This window comes from Perca flavescens, chromosome 1 (assembly GCF_004354835.1).
Source record: "Perca flavescens isolate YP-PL-M2 chromosome 1, PFLA_1.0, whole genome shotgun sequence".
Lineage (NCBI taxonomy): Eukaryota > Metazoa > Chordata > Actinopteri > Perciformes > Percidae > Perca > Perca flavescens.
The window spans coordinates 17,121,570-17,144,675 of NC_041331.1; the positions used below are offsets into that span (position 1 = coordinate 17,121,570).

Genomic DNA, 23,106 nt, shown 5'->3' on the forward strand with positions numbered 1-23,106 from the left:
CTCAATTTTACCCACAAAGCTTTAGCATCAACGTTAGCACATTGTAGTAACGTCAAGCTGGTATCGATATTGAACTTTCAAAATAGATAAGGTCTCTGTTGTATTACTGTGATAAAAAAGTGGGATATAATTAATCACAAAATGATGCTGTATGGCAAAAAAAAGCAGTATTACGGTTACAAGTATTTTTTTTCTGTGACATTGTATGATTTACAATTACTCCTGAACGTATCATCTTGGTGCCAGTGTTCTGACGGAAGTTAGAGTAACTGGTGGGTAAAAGGTTATATGACGCCACTGACGGGCGACTAAAGGAAACGTGCCGTGTCTGAAAATAAAATAAAAGATTTCTCTGGGTTTGACATTTGGTGGAAACATTTAGGATAGTGTAAGAACACAACTCATAAAAATATATAACATAGGTATGGTCATTTTTAGACATTTTAAAGCAGAAATGTTACATATTGTACCTTTAAGTCTCAGGACAGTCAAGTGTCAAGTCCAGTCTCAGCTCTTCATTTAGTCTGACAGTCTTCTTAACAAGGCAGCTTGAGTCAACTCTTGACTCAAGCTGCCTTGTTTAGAAGTCATAATTATGACACAACCTTAATTCTTTTTTCTTTTCTTTTTGGGAAAGCATTGTTTTTTTTTCCATTGGCAAATACTGTCAATTCAACCAGAATGAATCTGAGTTGGATTTTTTTTCAAATTATGGATCCTTTATATACAGAATCTGACCAATAGCTTCAGTTTAAGGAGAAATACTGCAGTTGAGACTCAAACTAGACAACATTAAACCTCTGCCATCTAGTGGAGAGATTCTCAGAGTGCACTTTGTTCTGATGGGGAGGAAATGAAGTGTCACACAAAAGGCCTTCCGTTTTAACGCAATCACATTTATTGGCTTTTTTTTTCTATGCACAGTTACTAAGCAGCCTGATGAGCTGTTAAAATGAATTAGATATAGAATAATGGAATTTTCACAATGTTGTAACCCCCCCCTCCCAAAAAAATAAATACAAGACTGAAGGTGTTGCACAGCTCCAAAATATACAAAGGCTTGGAAATAATCATGTAAACTTAGAAAAAAAAACGTTTTTATTTTTATTTTATTGATTTATTTTACAAAAGAAAGAATTTGAAACATTTTTTTTTCTTTAAAAACTTATTTACAGGTTTATACAAAAATACAAAAGTGATTTTAAATCTGTTAAGTCCTAGCTAGTTTTAAACACGAAGCCTCTTTTAAATAGATAGTTACACTGTGTCTTCAACGTATTTTTTTCAGTTCTCTGTCAAATATTTCTATTTCTGTTTAGTGTTATTCCATACTGTACACCTTTTTAAGGAAAAAAAAAAACATCCAATGGTTGTTGTCACACTTCCCGTTAGGGCAAAAATGCGTGCAGACATTTGAAAACAAGTTGGGACCAAGAATCTATAAAAGTTATAGATTCTTGTTTTGTTCCCAGGCTATTGAGGACTGAGGTTTGAGACGGCTAAATGAACAAGAGTCTGCATGGCAACCTCACAGTTTGTCTTTCTAATCAAATTGTGTCAGTCAATCATCTATCCACTGCTTTTACAAATAAAGTAAACAGGCTTAAAATACCTCTATAGCATCGGTGCCAGGTACAGTACGGAAAAATCACACTTAACAAATTGTCAAATACTTTTGAGTATTTTTCTTTTTAAACTTTTAAATAGCATTGCAGTCACATTGCATTTTTGATGTAATACTATATCAAGCTTACTGATGTTTATTTTAACTATCAGTAAAAATGTTTTGTTGGAATCAAAAAATTCAGCAATGAGTCAAAAGTAAAGACACATTTTTTGATCTAATTAAATTAGTTTTTGGGTTTATAAATGGTTGTTCCATTTCTATGATTTTTATTTGTACATTTTTATCCAAAGCGGCTTTTCCAGATATGCACTTTCTCCTGGGAAATATTTCTCACTCCCAACTTCCACAACTCCAGCAACTCAGTGCCAAAAGTGTTCATATTCTCCATCCAGACAGATTCTGTCATTTTCTTTACAGTCTCTTATACGTATGATTGTCCAGTGAGTAGATATACAGTACAAGATAAACCCCTGTTTGTGATCACGACTATACAGAACAGAATTAGCCAGACAGTTTGTACATCTATCGAACACATTATTGAACTTTAACATTTGAACGGAAAATACAAAATCTTTTCTCGTGGTAAGGAGACATCTCTCAGATAAAAATAATGATATGGTTGTGTCCTTTTCTTCTTTTTTTATCTTTACTTATTGCATGCGATAGAAAACACAACAAATAAAACAATGAACAGGAACAAGTGCGCTTCAGCAATATGGGTATGATGAATGTAAAATTCTAGTAATCATTTCACAGCTTTTTATCCTCTCCATCTTACACAGTGTCAGTTCTGCAATTCAGATTCGCTGAGTGTATATCTATCTATCTGTCTATCTATCTATCTATCTATCTATCTATCTATCTATCTATCTGTAGCATTTACAATAAAACAGTAATATGCTTGCTGAGGTATTCACAGAATACAGTGAATGGTTTCTACTGAAGTACGGTATCTGAATGTAAGAAGTATGTGTTGTGTTTGCTGTGAGAGGCAGGTGAGAGTCAGACTTTCCACTGATGATAGTTTGCTTTTGTAACACACTGGATGCTCTACATGTGTAACATTTATTGGAAAGTTGCGAAAGATTTTTTAACTCCAAACCCATTGTTGGTTAGAAAAAGGCTGCAGCAATGCAATGGATGCATTGCTTTTAAGATTGGTTGTACAGTATGTAGTCCTTTGCCCTTCTTGTCACCTATCTTTCAGATTTTGTGATATGAAGATTGGAGGGTAAGACAAAATTGTGTACAGCAGCCACTGGGTTGAGCTTTCACCTGTCTAATGCTACTGGGTCAGTGCAAATGAAGGAGAGGCAACAAGGAGAGGAGAACAGTGTACATTGTTAAGATTGATGTGTGATGTTGTCAGTGAGACCTGTTCTTCTATGCTACACTCAGGTTGATTCCCTATAAAATGTCTGCTTGTTGTTTTATATAGATATTACTTTTTAATATTCAGTACAAATATACATATGCAATTTCATTATAAGATATATTTTCTTTTCAAGGAATATTCTTGAAGAATCATGAAGTGCAAAAGTGAGGTTGGTTCTTGGAAAGCTTTCCAAATTCACCTCTAGTCAAACCGATTGAGGACCTTCTAAAGCATTTTTACCGTCTGCACTTAATGGTATCTTTAAAACTGCTTTGAAATGCACCTTTTCCACTTCAAGTCAGCACAGCAAGACTGGCCAGCCACTGGAAAAGCTGTAATCAGTCTAAACATACTAGATTTCAAGGTTGGGTTTAAGTAACTATGTGATTGAATTCTTGCGAACATGGTGCAGGTCCATGTATATGTGCAGTTTCTTATAAATGCCTTGCTTATAACCACCTCTAGTAGAGAAAGGCCACTGTGCGATTGTCCAAAATTAGCCTGTATCTTTAACAAATGGGCCCCATCTAGGTGCAAGCCCTTGCTCCTTCTTGTTAGACACTCAAATCCGAGACAAATCAATTTAGATCACTGGCAATGTAATACAAATGTCACTAAAACCTTTCACAGTGAAAGATTAAATATTCTTATGATACAAAGGAACCACAGACATGTCGACAGAAACCAGGATCCAGGGGATGTTTCCATATAGGGTCATGCAACATGGTGAAACTTCATCATGTTCTGAGGCGCATTTTTACAAAAATACATGCATCATGTTATCTTTTTGGATATAATTAATGTGAAGAAATATATGATTGGCTCTGTGTGTAATACTCTCTATGCCAGGTCTGCAAATGGAAATATAGTAGATAAATTGGTGCTGTGTTGTTAGTAACTTCCACAAGGAAACAAGCCTTGCATGTTGGCAGGAATATTGAGGATGGACTCTGGGAAGTCTGGCCAATGCTTTGGGCACCAAAAGTTGAAAGAATATTAAATTTCATAAGAATTTTTTGTTTTAATAAGAAATCAATTCCTCAGCGACACACACACACACACCCACACCATTCAAACACAAGAAGTATAAATATCATTGGATGTTGCATGACTCGTTCATGCACACGCTATACTCCACAAAATGTATTTTCTTATCATAATTTACCAAACATTTGGGCCTTTTTTTATTTTTAATTTAAAAAAAGACATATTGATCAAAATAGGTCTTAAGTCTGGCTCTTTTAACTATGAGTGAGCTATTCTTTTGATAATACAGTATTTAGGTATATCCTCAATGTTTTCACAATCCCTTTATCATTCAGTATCTCACAACACTATCTGACACCCTTAAATAGAATAGTAGATCCAAAACTGGGTGCATTTTAGCAACAGTCAGATTTTGTATGTCACAAGAACTACACTATTGGCCTTGATGGCACACCTATCCACGATTAGAAAAGTAGAAGAGACCATTTCAAATGTATGACACAGCTATCTCTCATCAGGTGGTTTTATGATGATCTATCATCATGGGGGCTCCCATCTGAGTTCTCTGTCTCCCCTTCAGAAATGGCTTGCATGGGGGCTGTATAGAGGCGGCTGCGTGTACTGTAGCGACTGCTGTTGGCTACAGGGGGGATCCGAGAACGTCCCTGTCGAGACGCAGCTGACATAGGCATGGTTTTGGGGGTGAAACTCTCAGAGTTGGCTCTCGGGAAAAGGCCTGGTATCTGGATTGGGTCCAGGCCAGAAATGTGGGGATCTTGGAGTGTAGAGGATAGCTCCTCAGCCTGTCTAATGGCCCCTTCCTGAAGGGGGTCCCCTGGGGTTTTAGGGGTGATAGGGCTCTTCAGAATCTCTGTAGCTGACATGCGGTAGCTGGAATCAGACCTGCTACCTTTCTTCAGCAACAGGAGTTTAAACTCCTCGTTGGACGTACTGGATTTCTTGGCGCTGCGGTAGATTGGCACAGGGGCTCGTTGTGACCCGGCAGCAGTGGCTAAGGTGGCTGGGATGTTGAGAGGAGGAGCTGGCGGGATAATAACAGTGGAGACAGGGGTCACTGGTGCTGCAGGGCAGAGACGAGACTTTGCGTTTAAGTCTCCTGAATCTTTACGGCCCAGGACCTTTCTCTTGGATCTGAATGAGGAAATCACAGGACAGTCCTAATTAAGATTTAGACAGTGGCTTAACAAGGATAGACAAAATCACATGACAAATAAATATACAGTTCATGCAGTATATACACTGTTAACAGGGAGTCAAATAGATTGACCACCAATGCAAAATTTACAGCACCTGTGTATCATGGCAAACAGGTCCTCAGTTGTACGGGTCTTGTTGGGTGATGTGATAATAATGTCATCATCCACTTTGGTGTCATCCATCAGAGGGGAGAGCGAATTGTCACTGGGCGTGGAATCTGCAGCACAAAACATCCCTATCACATGTCATCTGGTTGTCTGATCATTTAGTATACAATTGGTGAAATAACCATCCTTTTAACCCTTCTGTCTGTTTATATTACAGGCTACTACATGATTAATCAGCTGTTGTAGCAGCTGTTGGTTCTTTTTTACATAAATTAATAGTGGAATGTTTCAGTGTTTTCTGTGATCTTTACAAAATTGTACTCATCTGCCAGAAGAATTTAGCTTACCTTTACTGAAGTAATCCTCAGTGTCGGGAGTGGTGGAGTCATCTTTGCTCTCCTGTGGCTGCTGCTGATGGGCACTTCTGGTAGCACCTGATGTCACTTCCTCCTCTTCTTCCTGCTCTTCATATCCTCCTCTCCTTGCATCGCTGATTAGGTAAGGATGCGATGTCTCCATTGTGGTACCAGGCACTTTGACTGGACTAGCCCAGGGCCCTGAGTCTGAGTGGGATCCCGCAGCAAATTCATACGCTGGAGGAGGAGGGTGGTCCGATCGCATGCCTCCTCTGGAACATGCAGCCCTCTGTGGCTCTTTCAACTGCTCTTCCTCTTCCTCCTCATCGTCTTCATCATCATCATCATCATCATCATCCTGGGAGAACGAGCGCTCCCCCAAAACCCTAAACTCAGGGTGGGCATGAGCAGAATGTGTGAGCCCTCTGAACTCTGTGTGCGAGTGGATATGTGTGTGCAGATCCACAGGCGAAGGGTGGGGGGCACGTGGCACGGGCCGATGCAGGGGTGAGCTGTCCTCTAAGAGTTCTGATGATTGGTCCACTCGGGTCCTAAAAGCTGTCATAGCCCAGAAAGTTCCAAGTCCATAGCGATCCTGTCTGAGTAGCAGGCTTTCATAGGATGGAGGCCCATCAGGATGGCGGCCAGGGGGAGGTGGTGGCAAGTGTTCAGGGGAGGAGGTGTGGTCATGAACTGGGGGTCTTGGAGGTGGTCTGCGAGGAGGGAGAGGCCTTGTGTTAATAGGTGGTGGAGCCAGAGTAGAACCACTAGGAGGACATTTGGGTCTTGTAGCGGTCTCTCCACAACTTGCTGTTTCCTGGTCTGCAGTGGTAGCACTGTCTGTAGATTGGCTAATAGGATGGAGCTGCACTGAACGAAGAGCAGATGGAGTTATCACCAATAGATTGGAGCTGGGAATTGTTAGAGCAGAGTTTGAGCTTGGAGGTGGGTTGGCATTTGATGCTTCAGGGGCCAACAACTTTGTTCCAGTGGCTAAAACATTTGCAACTCTGTGTTTGCTGTGGTGGAGCGTGTGCATGTGGTGTGTTCGGTGGGATAGCGTGTGTCTGACATAACTACCATGAAGAACATTGAGATCAAGTTGAGAAGGTGGAGGTGGGAAGTCTGGGTCTCTTTTATAGCCAGCGGAAATGGAAGCTCCATCTCTAGGGAAGTGCTGCAAGGAAGAGAGAGAAGACTTCCTCTCGGGCACTTTGGGCTTTCTCTTGCCAGTTGAGGGAGACAGTGGTCCTGGGAAGAACGCTGCCGAAGATGAGGGCAAGGTTGATGTTGGAGTCTCTGATTGGCTGGAATAGCCACTTGATGGGGAGGCCAGGCCAGCCAGCTTTTCAGGTGACCCAAGTTTGAAGTCTCCAGGTGGGAGAGGTGGACTAGTTGCCCTGGTCTCTGAAGCCTGGACAAGGGCCTGGTTTTGTGTTTCTGAGGAGGAGGAAGAGCTGTCTGGTGACTTGATACACTCCATGACGGTAGTGCCTGTAGCTGTGCTTGAGTTGGACATGGACATGTACTCACCATTGTTGGACTTAAGGTCAGTGTTGTGAAGCCACAGGTCTGCATAGTCAGATTGCACAGCGCCCTCATCCTTAAATGAGTGTGTATCTGCAGAGCTGAAGGACATGGGCTCTACTATGTCCACGGTTTCACCCAGTCCCCTTCCCCAAGTTCCCAATGGTTCTGCCACTAGACAGGATGTCTGTAGTGGTTCTGGAGCACCTCCAAGCTCTAGCTCCAGTTCCAGCTTCATATCTGTGGAAGACAAGGTAAGCTCTTGTTCACTAACCATCTTTGGTTTATCCTGATCTGCCTGTGTGTCTGTTCCAACATCAACTCCACTACAGGTGTTTTTCAGTGAGGAGGTCCGTTTGGGTGGTGGAGGTTTGACTTTTGGTTTCCTTAGCGGACGACAGGTCCTTCCCAGGGTCATAGTACCTGCTCTGAAGTCAGCTGAGGGCTGGGAGTAAACTCCATGTGATAGTGGTGCTGCCACAGTGTTGGATTGGCCATAGTCATGCCCTGGGTCTGCATAGTTATACATGTATCCTCTGTAACTCTGATTACACTCTCCAAAATGCAGAGAAGATGAATAGAAACCCTCTGAAACCCCTGTATTAGATAGGTAATAAGAGCTAGACTCTTTTTCAGTGTTGCTGGTCTTGTCACCGAAACACGGTTGGTCTTGTAGACCTTGTTTGGAGTTGTACTCCTGAGCTAACCCATGGCTCTGGTTTAGATTTTGGGTTTGGTCAGGGTCTTGATCTGGATCAGTCTGGTCTTGATCTGGAGGGTATGTCCACTCCCCCTCACTGGCCGTACTGACCCCTGCATCGTCCAGCTGGTCTGTTGCTGAGGATGTGAACGAGCTTGACCTGTGGCCCTGGCCCTGAGGTCTAAGGTCTGAGTGGTATGAGGGATCCAGAGAGAATCCCTCATCAATGGCATTGGGCACAGTGTTGAGTGACAGCTCCGAGTCGCAGTGGGATGAGCCTGTCAGTGGTGGAGAAGAAGGCGGGGGGATGGTTTCAGATGTCTGAGAGGGGCAGGTGGAGCTGGAACCACTCCAGTTCCCACTTGACGACTGGTGGTCCTCCTTGTGGTCCACATGGCTGCCTAGGACTCCTGTTGTAGAAACAGAGTGAATAGGGCTGCTGAAAGTATCTGAACTCGATGAGATCTCACAGCTGCCCATATCAGCCTTGCGGGGCATGCGAGAACGACCCCTCTCCATCCAGCTGTGCTCTGGGTTCCCTCCTCCACCTCCTCTGTCTCTATCCCCAGATCGCTGCAACCTTTTTAGGCTTCCAAGTTGCAGTGGCTCAGGGGCTGCCTGGTCATCTGTGCTCTCTTCTTCATCCTTCATCATCATCATCTTCATTCTTGGACTAGGGCCAGGTGGAATAAAGTCCTCTGCTTCATATGGTGACAAATCCTCATCTTCATCGTCATCATCATAATTGTCATCGTCATCCTCGTCACTGTCCATCAGACGTCCACCCTCTCGAGGAAGGCTACGAGAACGCAAGCGCCCACCATGGCCTGCAGCACTGGTGTATGTGGAATCTGACTGGTCACCCAGGGAAGAAATGTTGCCTGTTGAATGGGAAAGAGAGGCAGGGATTCCCTGATGGCCACGTTGGGCTCTGATGCGCCTTCTGGAGGGAGCAGCTGTACCTGACGAGGAAAAGACAGAAGAGAGAGAGCGGAACAGAGGGAGAAATTTCTTAATGTCATGAATGTTGACCAAACCATTCCAAGTTACCATAGTCCTACGTAATTTGAATTCTAGTTTGATGGATCTAGTTTGAAGATGAAAGTATACTAGTCTGATATTTTGCAGCCTTCAGATGGTTGTCCAGTTCAAATGTAGCAATGGCTGCTATCTGAGCTGAGTTATCATCACAGCTATAACTCAAAGTCAAGCATTTTGTAATATAATTTATAGCAGGAATGATTTCAGCAAACTCCTCAACCTAGTCCGTAGCACAAATATGGAAACCAAAATAAAGATCTAAAGATACTTGTCCATTCTCAGAAACTTACATGGTATAAGGAAATCATCTGTCTGGCAGCCAGAGTCGCGAGTGTGATGGAGGTGACCGCTGATTAAGAGGTCTTCCTGACAGAGAGAAAGTTGGTGCGAGTTGGCATGGACAATCACAGTGCGCTCTCTTGCTACGGGTGATTCATCGGAGTCTGAAAGTAAAGAGACAAAGCATGTTGAGTGTTTGTCCTAGAGGTAATGGTAACATTTTACAGGCTAGCTTTATTGCTGAGAATGAGGACCTCCGTTATTCATGTTTAGATTGTAAACAAATCCCCAGCTATGTCACTTTCTGAAAACCACATTATTTGGATGCAAAAACAAAGGTAAGAGCATCTAAAATGTCCAGGCATTATGAAACTGCATGCATGCATAACTACAGATAATAGGTCAAAGCTAAACCATGTAGTAGCTCACAAGTAGCTAGTACAGTTTGGGTAACAGTTTTAATAGACTGCCTAGTATTTTGTTTGCATGTGGTTGTTGCTGCTCCTTTAGCTTGCTCTCATGAACTCATGGCTGTATTAGCAAGGTCACTTCATTCCCAGATCTCAGCAATTCAATTGGAAAAAATATTGTTAAAACCAATAGCAATTTGCCACACCTACAAGATTAAGACCAATACAGTATAATAACCTTAAAATTTCTAGGTGTGCTCTATAACATACCCATGTCCTGTTGTACTCTTTTGGGTATTCCTGTGATAGTCTTCCTCCTCCTCAGCTTCCTTCTCCTCTGAAGAACCGACTGGGAATGGACTAGAGAGCAACGAGCACTTGCTTCCCTGTCAAACCCAACTCCTGCAATAACAACACAGAAGCCATAAGCCATATAAAAAAAATAAAATGTAATATATTCAATTGGATTCCTGGTCATGCAGGCAGTCTGGGTTTGATTCCTGATTGAGCACTGTTGCCTCACAATAAAAAAAGTCCCTGATTGATCCTCACTAGGTCCAACCTTACTCTTGATTTTCCTATTGTTCTTCCTTGTCTTACCTGTGACGTTGATGGGGATGATGCAGGAGGAGATGGAGTGAGAATCGGCAGTTGACTTCTGATCTGATGGTGGGAGGTTTTGCTTGGACCAGTTTGTCTGTTTATCCTGGGTCGAAGGGGCATTGGGGGCTGAGGCCTTGGGTCTGTGGCCTACCAGGACCTCACCACCTTCACCTTCTCCTGTTGAAGTAGCCTGAAGGGAATAGATGGACAGGAGCAACATTATATACTTGTTAGGTACTGATAAAGTCCAAAAGTTTGATACATAAGTTATGTAGTTGGATAAACTAAAAATAATTGTTTACAATGGTGATGCGTGGCATGAAATAGCCACTAGTTTACCATTCCTATAACAGCAGAAGATATCAAATGGCTGTGACGAGTTGAACCTTTAACATTGCTTGTTTTTCATTTTGTGACTTTCGATTAAATAAAATACTATTTTCCAGTCATATTTCAACATTGAAGTCTTTTTAAAAATAGTGTTAAAATCTCGTTCTTGTGAACCTAATATTGTGTACTGTCTCATCTCGTGAGCTGAGTGTCTCGTCATACCCCTATTAATGGCAAAAACAATACCAAATGTAGTGCAGAGTGAAGCTATCAAGAAATAACAAAATGTGATTAACGATAAACGGAAAGTTAAAACAACACAAATGCTTGATACCTTTCTATTCCATGGAATAAAGATGCAACCTTCAAAAGGGGGAAGTGAGTAAAAGCACTCAAACTATGAACACAAAGTAAAGAAAAGACAAAAGGAAAACAAAAGAACAGATGACATGAGTAATCCAAAAGATTAAATCATTATAAATTATAAGATTTAAAGGAATGTCAAAAGGTGAAGGATGAATGCGACAGACAGTTTTTCCAGTTTCCTCTTGCTAACTTAAAATAATCTCCATTTGGTTAAAATCCTGTGTATCCTGTCGACATTAAGAAAAACCTGAAATAATTAAAGGCAGTATAAGTCTGGTGTAGTTGATTGATAAACCTCTCTCTTACCTTTCTTTGGATCGTCTGAATATCTGCTTCCCTCCCTGGCCTCTCCTGTCGCAGCAGGAACACACACACACACACACACACACACACACACACACACACACACACACACACACACACACATTTATACAAACAATTATTGCTGAGTGCAGGTCAAATCGGTGAAGTCCTTCACTAATACAATTAGAAATGTTTTCTTACTGTGTCAGATAATTTCCTTACTTTTCTCTGTATGGTCTGGATCTCTGTTTCTCTCACTGTCCTCTCCTTCAACAGATTCAGACAGAAAGAAATGAAGGTTAAATTAGTGTATTTAAAAAAAAGTTCCAAACATAACTTACCTATAATGTATACCAACATATATATGCTATGGTAAACTGGTACCAATACAATCACATAATAACAGAGAAAAACATTTTTATACTGGAATCAAATTTAGTGCTGTGCATGTTACATGAAACGCCAGACACACAGCAGTGGCTGTACACAGGTGCATACACACAAATCTTATAGCAGGCGTCTACGTGTTAGACATTAACAGACATGAACACAGACACATTTCTGTTTTACCTTCCTGGGTTGATAGTCTAACTCGCGCTCCCTCTCTGCTCTCTCTTGCTGCATGGCAACATCAGAATGAGATATTGTGTCAGTTTATTGTAACACATATTTAATAAGGTGTTAATAAGCACAAATAATATAAGAAAAAGGGACATTTTCCACTTAATTTCCTCTTCACTATTCCATACCTCACTCAAAATGTACAAGACAAACTGTCCAGTTGTTAAGTGGTTCATTTTGTTTACTTGTTTGAAAATGTTCTGAAACCTGCCAGTTTACACCAATGGGACAAAACGAGACGATGTATCATCTTCATAGGAACGACTCGTTCTTCTGTTCTAACTTTCGACTTGAGGCTTTTTTGTAGCTGGATATGTCATTTGTTGCGTCTAAATATGAATGTGGATAACGTTAGTGATAGTGTGATGCATGCTACAGTTGCATTTCTAGTGATGAAACGACCAAAACGTTTTATTTCTCTGATTCACAGCTTTGCTGTTAAGCCACTTGCTCTTTTAAGTCACTCTCTAGCTCGCTTGACCACATTAAATTGCTCGCGGGCGCTCGTTGAAGTTTCAGCCATTCTCTGTCCGAATCTCCGCCATTTCCACTATGACAGTTCGTAACATAGAACTAAAATGTATTATGGATAATTTTATCTATATAGCTATGAAACAAGGATCATGCCATTTTGGCTATATGGGGGTGCTGAATGACTAAATTTTACATAGAACTACCAATAAGTTAATATACACCCTATTATGATATACATATCAACATATTGCTGTAAATAAAAATGTTAAAAGAAAGAAACTTTTAATAAATCTTTTTAAAGTGCGTGAATAAATCCAACACCCGTGACAGATTTAAATTTCACTTTCCATGATCCGTGACCGAACCCCTTCACATGATTCGACGATAGGCAAGACATGACAATTCTGATTCAACTATGTAAATTCTTAGTGAGTGAAACGCCTGAACTGCTTGATTAAAAAATACAATCGCATAATATAGTTACTGCCATTTAAAGGTGCCCTGCCACACATATTTCATTACTTTGTGGTAATGTCTGAAGTTCTACCATGGACTCTGTAACATTTTTTGTGGAACAAATGCCTTGGTTACCATGTTTCAAGCCATTCTAGTTTGGTATAAAAAGCCTACAGGAAGACTCAGCTGGATTTCTGTCAGTTCTCATCAATATTCAACAAGCTAAGCTGTTTTAATCTGATTGGCTAACAACTAGCCAATGAGAGGCTGGCTGTCAGAATCCTTTACCCAGCCCAACTGGGCGAGCTAATTTTATAGCAATGAGCTCAGGCAATATGATGTCAGACTGACCAGCTTTTGTAATTGGTCTGATTTCTCTGCTTATTTCTTTTCAGTGGCTAGAGCTGCCAAAGGAGGTAGCAGTTCATTTTCACATTTACAACATAACACAAACACACATGGACCTGACATATTTCAAAAAATGCAAGTAATTGTATGTGTGGCAGGGCACCTTTTAAAGTAAACAATTTCTGGATAACCTCCCTCTTATTGTTTGATTGTGAGATATGTGTCACCCTTACTGCTCGTGCCAGGCGACTTCTCTGTTGTCGGCGGATGCTGTGTGGTGAGGGGAAGGTGGGCATAGGGGGCGCCACTGAGATAGAGATGGTCACCCTGTTTCTCTCCCGACTCGTGGACCGGTGGTGCTGTTGTTCGTCTGTGAAAACCAAACGCACAAACATGAGAACTCACAATCCGTGTAATTTGTACACAACATAATGCATCTGTGCGGACCGGATCAGCCTCTCTCACCTCTGTGCAGGGCTCTGAGACTGAGCTGAGCGCTTCTGTGCAGCTCCTCCAGGCATGGTGGTCGGGTACAAGGATGAAATACGTTGTGTTGCTGGTGCCATGGAGCCTGATAGTGAAGCGACAGCTTGCTCTCTATATCCAGGTTTGACACCGCTGAGAGAGGACACAGACAGAACATTTTAAAGGGAATTTCTATGATGACTCGTATAAAAAAATAAATCTCAACTGGTCTGGTTGGTTCTGTTTTTTTAGGCAGTGTTTCACCTTTGTGTGATTTTATCCAATCATAGAAACATTATAACGTATCTCTTAACCTTATACACCCATGGCCATATGACCAACTAGCAGGCCTGGGGGAGAAATGAGCTGTGGGCCTGAGCTGAACCCCTAATATTCCTGCTCTCTTTGCATCCTATAACTAGTCTGTTACCCTCAAGAACTCTACAAGTATGGAGCACACAGCAGACTACAATTGCAAAAACTAAAAGGTTGTCTACAGTCCCACAAACCAACCTGTACTTCTTTGTTGGAACACTACCTGTTGCCAGGTAAGATGAATTTCAATTAGTCTGAGGTATTTAGATTTTAAACACATGTATTTAGGAATGTGCAGAATACAATTACATTATCAAATAAACTATTAACGGTCTCAAAACTATATATTTTTAGGACCCCTCTATGTGACAGGGCCTTGAGTTTAGACAATTAGGCTATATGAGTTCACGTTGCTTTAATTTGTATGCCAACATCATGTCTGTTCCACCAGCATCTGAAAGAAAACAACAATAAAGGAAACACTGAATAAGCTCTGATCCAGGCCAGGTTTTACAATGTACTACCTACAGGCAGAGGCCTCACACAAAAGCCAGTAAACACATGAAAATACACAAAACAAAGGGAAATAAGGACAATGATATTATAAGTTGTTACACAAAAAAATATTTAGAAATTTTGATGACATACTGTATCACAATCCTCTTTCTATATTTTAAATTCAAACATGAGACAAGGCCGAAACACGCCAGTAGATGGCAGCTAAACACCACTCACTGCAACTCTGCATACACCAGCATGCCACTGTACATTTCTTACAGTCATCCATGTTGATTGCCACAACAATTTAATATCAGAAAACACAAAAAGCCCTACTGTCATGAATGATGTACACCTGAGAGTCTCTAACTTTCATTTCCAAAGATTAAAACGGTTGATTTACAGATGAGGAGAGAGAGGAGTGAGATTATCCATTGCTCTTATCTGCTCTTATAGCACCTTTAGCTTTTATTATTAAATCTGTTTCCCCTCTTTTACCTCAGCATGCATAATGCAATTGTGCCCTTGAAAGCCACACTGTACATCAGTAGCCAGGCAACCTTTCATTGCTCATCAAGGCTCACATTGCAATTAAATCAGCGAGCTCACATCAGCAGCATCCGGCTGATTTAAACTACACGGTTAAAGAAGCACAAAGGGCCAGCTTATTGACATTAGATAAACAATTACACAGCGTTCTGTGATTGTCACATACAGATAAAGTTATTGTCTGTTTTGCTCACCAAACCTTGTGTCTTTAATGATTATAAAACACAACTTCAAAGACTGCATCTTTACAAACACAGTTGGCTGATGTAATTGTATGAATTGTAGTATCTGAACAGTATCTGAAATCTAAAGACAATTGAAATACATTTAAGATGGATTTCACCATAATGGCTAAGGGTGAAAAATCATATGATTTTTTTAAATAGATTGTTTTTCTTAGATGATTTTTTAAATAGATTATTTTTCTTTAGAATTTTTAACAATCATTCATCTAAATATTTTAGGCTGAAAGCAGAAAATACAGAAAATACATGTATGTTACTTCTTTACAAATGAAATAAATGTTAGAAAACAATTAGTTTTTAGAAATATCTCATAATATATTGTCTCTAGAAGTGTATTTTTCAACTTTTGTTTTTGTTAAAGAAGAAAAAGAAAATCACAATACTCAATACTATTGCATCGCAATACTTCTAGAATCGCAATAAATGAAAATCGCAATACTAATCAAATTGGCACCCATGTAAAGTGAAGGAAAATCGGGACAAAGCATATTGTCCCAGCCCTAGAAACGGCGTATGTCAATTTGGGAATTATTTTGCTTTGAAATTCTGGGAAGTTTAAGAAAATTCGGTGAGATCCTTGTGTTGGTTGCATAGAGCTAGTCTGTTCATGGTTGTTAAATTAGTGGATTTGATACTGTGGCTATACCAGGGGCGGATCTACAGGGGGGTAAGGGGGGGCAGCTGATCCCCCACTGTAGGGCCTTGCCCCCCCCAGCTACCCCCTAACTTTGGTGTTCAAAAAACTTTGCTTGTAAAAACATTGAAACAAACAATTAATTTATATTAATTCATAATAAATAATAATTGTAGATGTAATCTTAGCCCCCTGCCCTCAAATACTTAGCTACGTCCCTGCATCAAACGTGCAAAGCGGCGTTCACACATTCTGCACATTCGCACACACAGTGAGTCTGCTGCGGTGTGGTGACCCTGCATCCCGGCAAAGACCGCAGCGACCGAGCTGCCCCCCCGAGCCTCTGAAGGTGAAGTCAGTTTCCCCAAGTTAAAACACACGTTTCATGTAAAGTAAAATTTGTAATAAATGTAATGTCTGCTAAAGGCGAGTCAGCATCAACAACAGCGCGTCCATTACGTTTGCCAAAAGTCAAATTGCTCCCTCCTGGTTTGTAAGCGCATTCTGCTGTTTGATTAGTTTGATTTCAGTAAAGACAAGAAGAACATAATACAAAATATTACAAACTGGAATGTTTGAATTCATAACGTTTACAGAGGGTCGCCGTTTCGGTGGCGTTACGTTAAAACACACTACACAGTACTTGCTGAGACTTATCATTTGTATATGATTAGTTAAGGAGTACTACAAAATCCACTTCCTTTCACATATCATGGCAGTATGGCTGCACAAATTAAACCAGGCAACATCCTTTACTGTCAAACTGGGAAAACAACAAATACAACGGGATTAAGAAGGCTAGTCTAAACATAACTGATGTGTGCATGTAATAAATCTCTTCTGATTTTATGTTTTTTAGGCTACTTATTAGCTACAGGGCCCTACAGTCTAATGTAATACAAGAATAACAAGAGCTTTTCACATCTTGACTTTTGCAGGCCAGAGTAGCTGGAGATATTAGCTGAAGCCTAAAAGTGGGGATATTGCCAGCCAAGACAATTCTAAGATGTGCACAGGAGGAAGAGATGGAGGGAAATGAAGAAGGAGAAGACAGGAAACTGGAGAGACCAGGCAGGTCAGAGCAGGAGAAGACCACAGAAGGAGATGCAGAAATGAGTGAAAGAGAAGAGGGAAAGGAAGAATTGACTGTGAGGGATGAAGAGGAGGCTACAGGTTCAGAGAGAGGGACAGAGGCAGAGAGTGATCAGGAGGAGGCAGATGAAGATGACAGAGAGGAAGAGGAGGCTGCAGTTACCCCTGGACCATATGGTTGGTTTATATTCTCCTTAAATATAATATATATATATATATATATATATATATATATATATATGCAGTACAGTAACATAACATGTCGTGACATGACGTCTTTTCAGTTTTTGGCTATTTCCATTTCTGTTGTATATGTTATAGGGTTAGATATGTAAATATTTACATATACAACAGTTCACTCTTCTCAAGACATTTTACAGATAGAGTAGGTCTAGACCACACTCTTTAAGTTACAAAGACCCAACAATTCTCCAAAGAGCAAGCATTTGGTGCAACAGTGGCGAGGAAAAACTTCCTTTTGGGCAGAAACATCAGACAGATCCAGGGTCTTGGTGGCCGCTGCCGGTTAGATACAGATGGATACAGATATACAGATATAAAGAATTATGATTCATAATAATGGTAATTATAGTAACAAAAAAGATAATGGAACTATGACTAGAAATAATAGTTGTAGCAGTTTAGGGCATAGCAGTTTACGTATGGGGGTTCCCATGTACCGTCTTCCCCTGCCACCCTACCAAGATCTCTCGCTACCCCTTTGCCCCCCCCCATGTAAAATTTTCTAGATCCGCCACTGGGCTATACTACCTACCAGCCCACTTGTTTCCCTGATCTTTCTTCTTATCGTCCCTTTCTTTACTTCCTCTTTTATACTCTTGTTTTCTTACTGTCTTGCTGCTGCTAACTCCTCATTATTATAATTTTTGTGATTACATGTTTATTTACGTAACTGCAGCCTGGGCGACTGTACGTAAATGGTCTGCGGAGGATCTCAGCGCTGAGCCCCCTAATGCCAGATCCTGAAGCCTGCATGTAGCTACACTGCAGGCTTTAATTTGTTTCCGTGGTATTTCAGAATGATGATGAAACCATACCCGAAAAGAGCTAAGCTGAAAGGCCCAAAAATAAAGCTTCAAATTAGGTAGAGCCAAACCAGCATCTAATTTAGGCCGTTGTAAAGTGGTCAAACTAATCCTCCCTTGTTGTCCGGCCCAAACAAATTTAGATATTAAAGCATGAGCTCTCTTAAAATAATCCAGGAGCGGAAGAACTGATAACCTAAAAAACAAAAAGTTAAACTTGGGTAAAAACATTCATCTTAACTGTAGAATCCTCACCATTATCATCAACTTGTAGTGCTAAAACTGCATTATTCCAAATGTTCCCTGCTGCTTCATTCTGTGTCATCAAAAAAGATTATTTACTTCAAGATCCTCTCTAGACATGTTTAAGTTGCCTCCAAAAGAGTTGTGACGTCAAAAAATCATGATTTCAGATTTAAGGTGAGCAGCACAAAGAAACTTTCCTCCTTCAGCAGATTGATGTGAAAACACACTTCTCGTGTCAAACTCTGCACCTACATCATTTTGCACAGTGAGATTAAAAAAAAAACATCCAAGTGAAGTAGCAATGTTTTTGAGTGGAGGTAAGACTTAGAGATATGGTAGAATACAAAGTTCCATAAGATGTAGCTTTACAGTCTGTTGCCAGGCTGCAGCATCAACTTCGCTAAACAAATGTAAAAAAAACAAAAAAAACATCTGACTGTTCCACACAGGATGTTTCCCCTCTTGACCACTCGGTCCAGTACCTTGCAAGCCTTTCCTCTGGCAGCAACTCACAAAGCTCTAAAAATACTAAAACATAAACAATGCAGTCCTCAGTTCAAAGTTAATTATACAGAGAATCCAAAAGGAACACAAATCATATCCCAAAATATAATGCTCAGCAGCATGTGACAAAATCTAAATGTTTGTATTCAGCATCTTCTAGAGTTTCACCTCTTTTTCGTACCTGCATTGTCCCGCCTCGCTCTTGCTGTCCTGCATCTTTTCCTTCTCATCTGCATTCGATTGTAATGAAGCTTTTGCTGGGAGTTACCCATCGCTACTGTCCAGGACAAGACATCAGTGAGCACACGTACACACTCCTCTAACGGACACTCTGTCTGTCTCGCTCTCTTTCTGTCTTTCACCCATCATCACTCTCCTCCTTACTGTATCCCTCCATCTCTGCTTCCCCTCATCCTGAAATCTGCAGGTGCAGTGTCAGCAACTTGCAGTGTCATCATCAGGACTTGCATGCCAACAGCACCGAGAGAGGGGAGGAGAGGAGGTACAGCAAAAAAAGAAGGTAGAAAACACTATGTAACAAAGAAATGCAGTGCAATACACAAAAGAGAGTAATGCAGCAGTTTACAGGGGCCGACACTCTAGTGTTTCAAAGATTAAACCGAAGCAATGCAAATGTATGGTTACGTTCTGTATGAACTTTGATACAATTTGTATTTTGTGCTAAGAAATGTTAGATAAAGGATCTATTAAGAGAAAGGCACTATTAAGCTTCACATACTACACTAGGAATGATAGAATTCTGTCTCCATCTTTAGCAAAACAAAAAGATGTCTAAGAGGGTCAAATTAAATGTTATGATAAATAGTTGTACATAGATCAAGAGAGAGAAAAGAGATAGCAACAGAATTGTTGAACAATATGGATGAGAGGAGAGATGGTGAGAAACAAAGGGATGGATGAGGAAATTAAACAGTTTTATTATATATCAACAAGCTAGAATCTACTATGTTGTAGTGCCACCTGTGAATCAACATCAAAGTTTAAGTAAGTCAAAGTTGAACTAACCCTAACCCGCTTATACCATGGTCACTTGTCATATAACATTTTTTAAATAATTAATTTATATTTGAATTCGTACAATCAAAATCAGAAGTTTTTCCTAACAATAACTGTGTTTCCCTGGTTACGCCTGAGGGTTTGACTAATACCTGGAACAATCCCATAAGGTTCTTATGCAATGCAACGTTGTTTACTGCTCCAGTAAATAGGACGTACCTTAGATACGACTTGCCACCCTTAGCAACAGGAGATATTTATATAGTCTGCTCAGCTCATAGAAACCTTTAGCTCAGACAGCTACGAACCAGAAAGCTAACGCTACGCTAGCAAGATTCAAAGTCCATCAAATTGTGTACAGTTGGCAATCAATAAATATAATTTGACAGTATGGTTAACAGCAAGACAAGCTAGCTCTTCAGCCATGACATTGTCTCCAAAACAATATAAAGATTTTCATGAACAATATACATTGCAGTATACTGTCGGCCGCAGCCTGAAGTAGCAATCTGAACAGTGATCAGGATGTGACCTAACGTTATTCGCTGTGAAACAAAGTCAGTTCAGAGGTGCAAGAAGCATTTCTTGCAGCTTGTGTGTTAGCGGCATCATGTGGTGTTCAGAGGACGAGGCACTGAAGCACCACACAGCGTTGGAAATAAATCACATGTTCTTTTTCCTTTAATGTAGCGCATTCATTTAGAATGGTTAACAGTCAGTTTCACCAGAACTCCTTTAGTAGGTGTCCTATAACATTTTTAATGGACACCCTGCAGCCAATCAGAATTGAGTATTCACCCAGACCATGGTATAAAGGCAGATACTCATGGTGAGGAATCTAAAGGCGCTAATGTGCTCCAACTGAAATGTTTGCTGGTTGGTAAACAGTGTTTTAAACCCCCACCATCCACACTTCAACGTTCAACATTCATGCCAACTACACACCATGATTTACCAGGTGTGTGGACGTGAGAAAGTAGGCGGCGTTTGAACTTCTCTCTTAAGATCTCTTTCCTTTTTTACTAGGGTTGGGTACCGAAAACCGGTGCTAATACAGCACCGGTGCCTAAACGACCGGTATATACCGGACCGAATTGCAATGCAGATTTCGGTGCCTCATTTCGTGCATGCAACAGGAGCATCGCTGCACGTGACCCTAGTTAACACTACACCTGACAGCAGGTAACGTTAGCCTACTGTTAGCCAGCAGCTGGATTAAACACGGTTAAAATGCTGACAGCCAAACGGTGTAAAGGGTGTCTGTATTTTACTGTAGAGGATTCCAACAGCAGGACGTTAAGCAGTGTGCAGTTGCCGTTGTCGGAAAAACAACACAGATGTGGTGCATTCACTTGAAACTAGTAAGCCTCGTGGTGCATTCAAAGTAATTGTAAAATACCAGTGTTTCCCACACATAGGCTATTGTGTGGCGGTCTGCCTCACTATCAACGCAATATCGCACATTGTGTTTCGTTATTATTATAATTTTTTTAAACGCTATTTAAAATACGTTCTTCTGCATTTTCTTTCCCTGCTCGCCTCCGTCTCTCTGTCACTTGTTTCTTGCTCACATACACACGTACAACTCCTCCCACCGTGCGGTGTTGGTTTATTTAAAGCCCCCAACGTCACCTTCCAGGCACCGTGGCAATGGTTATGTTTACGGTTACGTTGAGGGTTAGTGCCTGTAAGGCGACGTTGGAAGCTTAAAACACCATCGATCCCACTGTGCACACAGCGTCTGTCTCCATCAAGGAGAGAAGACGGCTGGCGAAATTCACAAGTTCATGAAAGGTTGGTATCTATCTCGTGAACACCTTTACACAATCACACATTCGCAATCACCGACCTGACTCTTAGCAAACAAGCAATTGTGCCCGATTTAGAAAGTTAACTAGTGGCAAATTTGCGGTAAAATGCAGTTGGGTTGTCGAGGTCAAACACTATATGTAGCAGCTGTGAATCAAATAAACGTATTATAAATAATGTTATGTCATTTTTTACTCTTACACTGAATGTTTGCTGCTTCAATCAAAAAAAAGGCCTGTGTTGAGGATGAGGACCAGCCTGAACCGGAGGTATCAGCCTGAACAGAGCTGAACAGTCCGACCAGTGTAATTAGTTCTGTTATTAATTTGTTTTACAGTATTTTCAGGCTTCAACCAGTGAAAGACAGGGGAGAGAAAGACATAGATTCGTTAGGCATTGAAGTAGGAGATGAGGACATCCAACCATGAAAATGGTCCAATCACTTTTGTACTGGCCCGCCCAAAATACTATTTCTGCCTACGCCGCTGGATCCAACCCTGAGGTTTCATAGATCACTCAATACCACGACTGACCCCAGGGACGACAAGTTGTTTAAGGCCTCCCACAAGTCTGGTTTAGAGAACTGCCCCCCCGACCCGACACGGGGCGACACCCACCCACCGCCACAAGTTGCTTCCTAATCTGTGGGAAACACTGAATACCCAAACGATACACAATTATTTCATATGAACAACTGTGTGCAACACTATGGGTGTCTTCCAGGAGAGACAATCTGAAATTGTACACATTTTTCCCGTATTTGCTGCTAACAGAAGCTGATTCTCAGCCTACATCAGCCCAAGACTTCAGGTGTAAACCTGGTCCTCCAGTGCTATGTGTTTACCATATACTCCTGCCTTTATGAGCCGCTGAAATTCGGTTTGGTGATAGTGGACAGGCGTTTATGTTAATCAACCTGACCTAGGAAATTCACTGATAACATATCATAGTATGGGAAAACATATAGCTAAATCTTATTTGCAACAAAGGGACTTCATATAAACTTACAAACTAACAAGAAGTTACTAAGTATTTTTCTGCTGAAGCACTGCAAAATCAAGAAAGCCACATTGGCCGAAAATTTGTGAACTTGTATGTGGTGTGGTGTAAGGAGAGCCATCTCAACTAACAACTGTCAGTGTCCACGCAAACGTTTTAAGCGTGTGATGTACAGTTGGTGAGTTATTGGCTAAAATGTAAAATGGCCCAACTCCAGCCTCATCTGGCTAATGGGTCTGATTTTTATTACCTGAGTGATGCATGAGTTTTATCTGGAATCCTTGGCTGATGTAGGCTTTTATGGTTTCTGAGGTACACCAACGTGTAGGGGAAGAAGAAGAGAAATAAACAAGGAGACAGAGAACAAGAGCTATTCTAAAATAAAATTATGGTATGAGGGTCAGTTTCGGAACACAGCAAGCCAGTAAACCGCTCCAGCTCTTTTGTTATGCACAGAGGACACACTGTAGTATAAAAAACAGTGCCAACAAACTATAAAAAAAAAAAACTATCACAACCAGGCACAGTCATCTATCACATTTGCAATGAGAACACTGAC

General features: G+C 40.9%; 1 protein-coding gene across 1 annotated transcript in view; it reads right to left on the reverse strand.

The window, feature by feature from the left end:
* Window positions 1–4,340: 4,340 nt before the first annotated feature.
* The window catches only part of nhsb (Nance-Horan syndrome b (congenital cataracts and dental anomalies)), a 57,909-nt gene continuing 39,143 nt past the window's right edge, over window positions 4,341–23,106 (reverse strand). The window contains exons 2-9 of the mRNA XM_028604972.1: window positions 13,594–13,746; window positions 13,362–13,498; window positions 10,228–10,420; window positions 9,898–10,029; window positions 9,229–9,381; window positions 5,662–8,859; window positions 5,301–5,424; window positions 4,341–5,141 (exon numbers count right to left, since the gene is read on the reverse strand). Of these exons, the coding sequence (XP_028460773.1) occupies window positions 4,514–5,141; window positions 5,301–5,424; window positions 5,662–8,859; window positions 9,229–9,381; window positions 9,898–10,029; window positions 10,228–10,420; window positions 13,362–13,498; window positions 13,594–13,746 (4,718 nt within the window). The 3' untranslated portion in view covers window positions 4,341–4,513. The remainder of the gene's footprint in view (window positions 5,142–5,300; window positions 5,425–5,661; window positions 8,860–9,228; window positions 9,382–9,897; window positions 10,030–10,227; window positions 10,421–13,361; window positions 13,499–13,593; window positions 13,747–23,106) is intronic.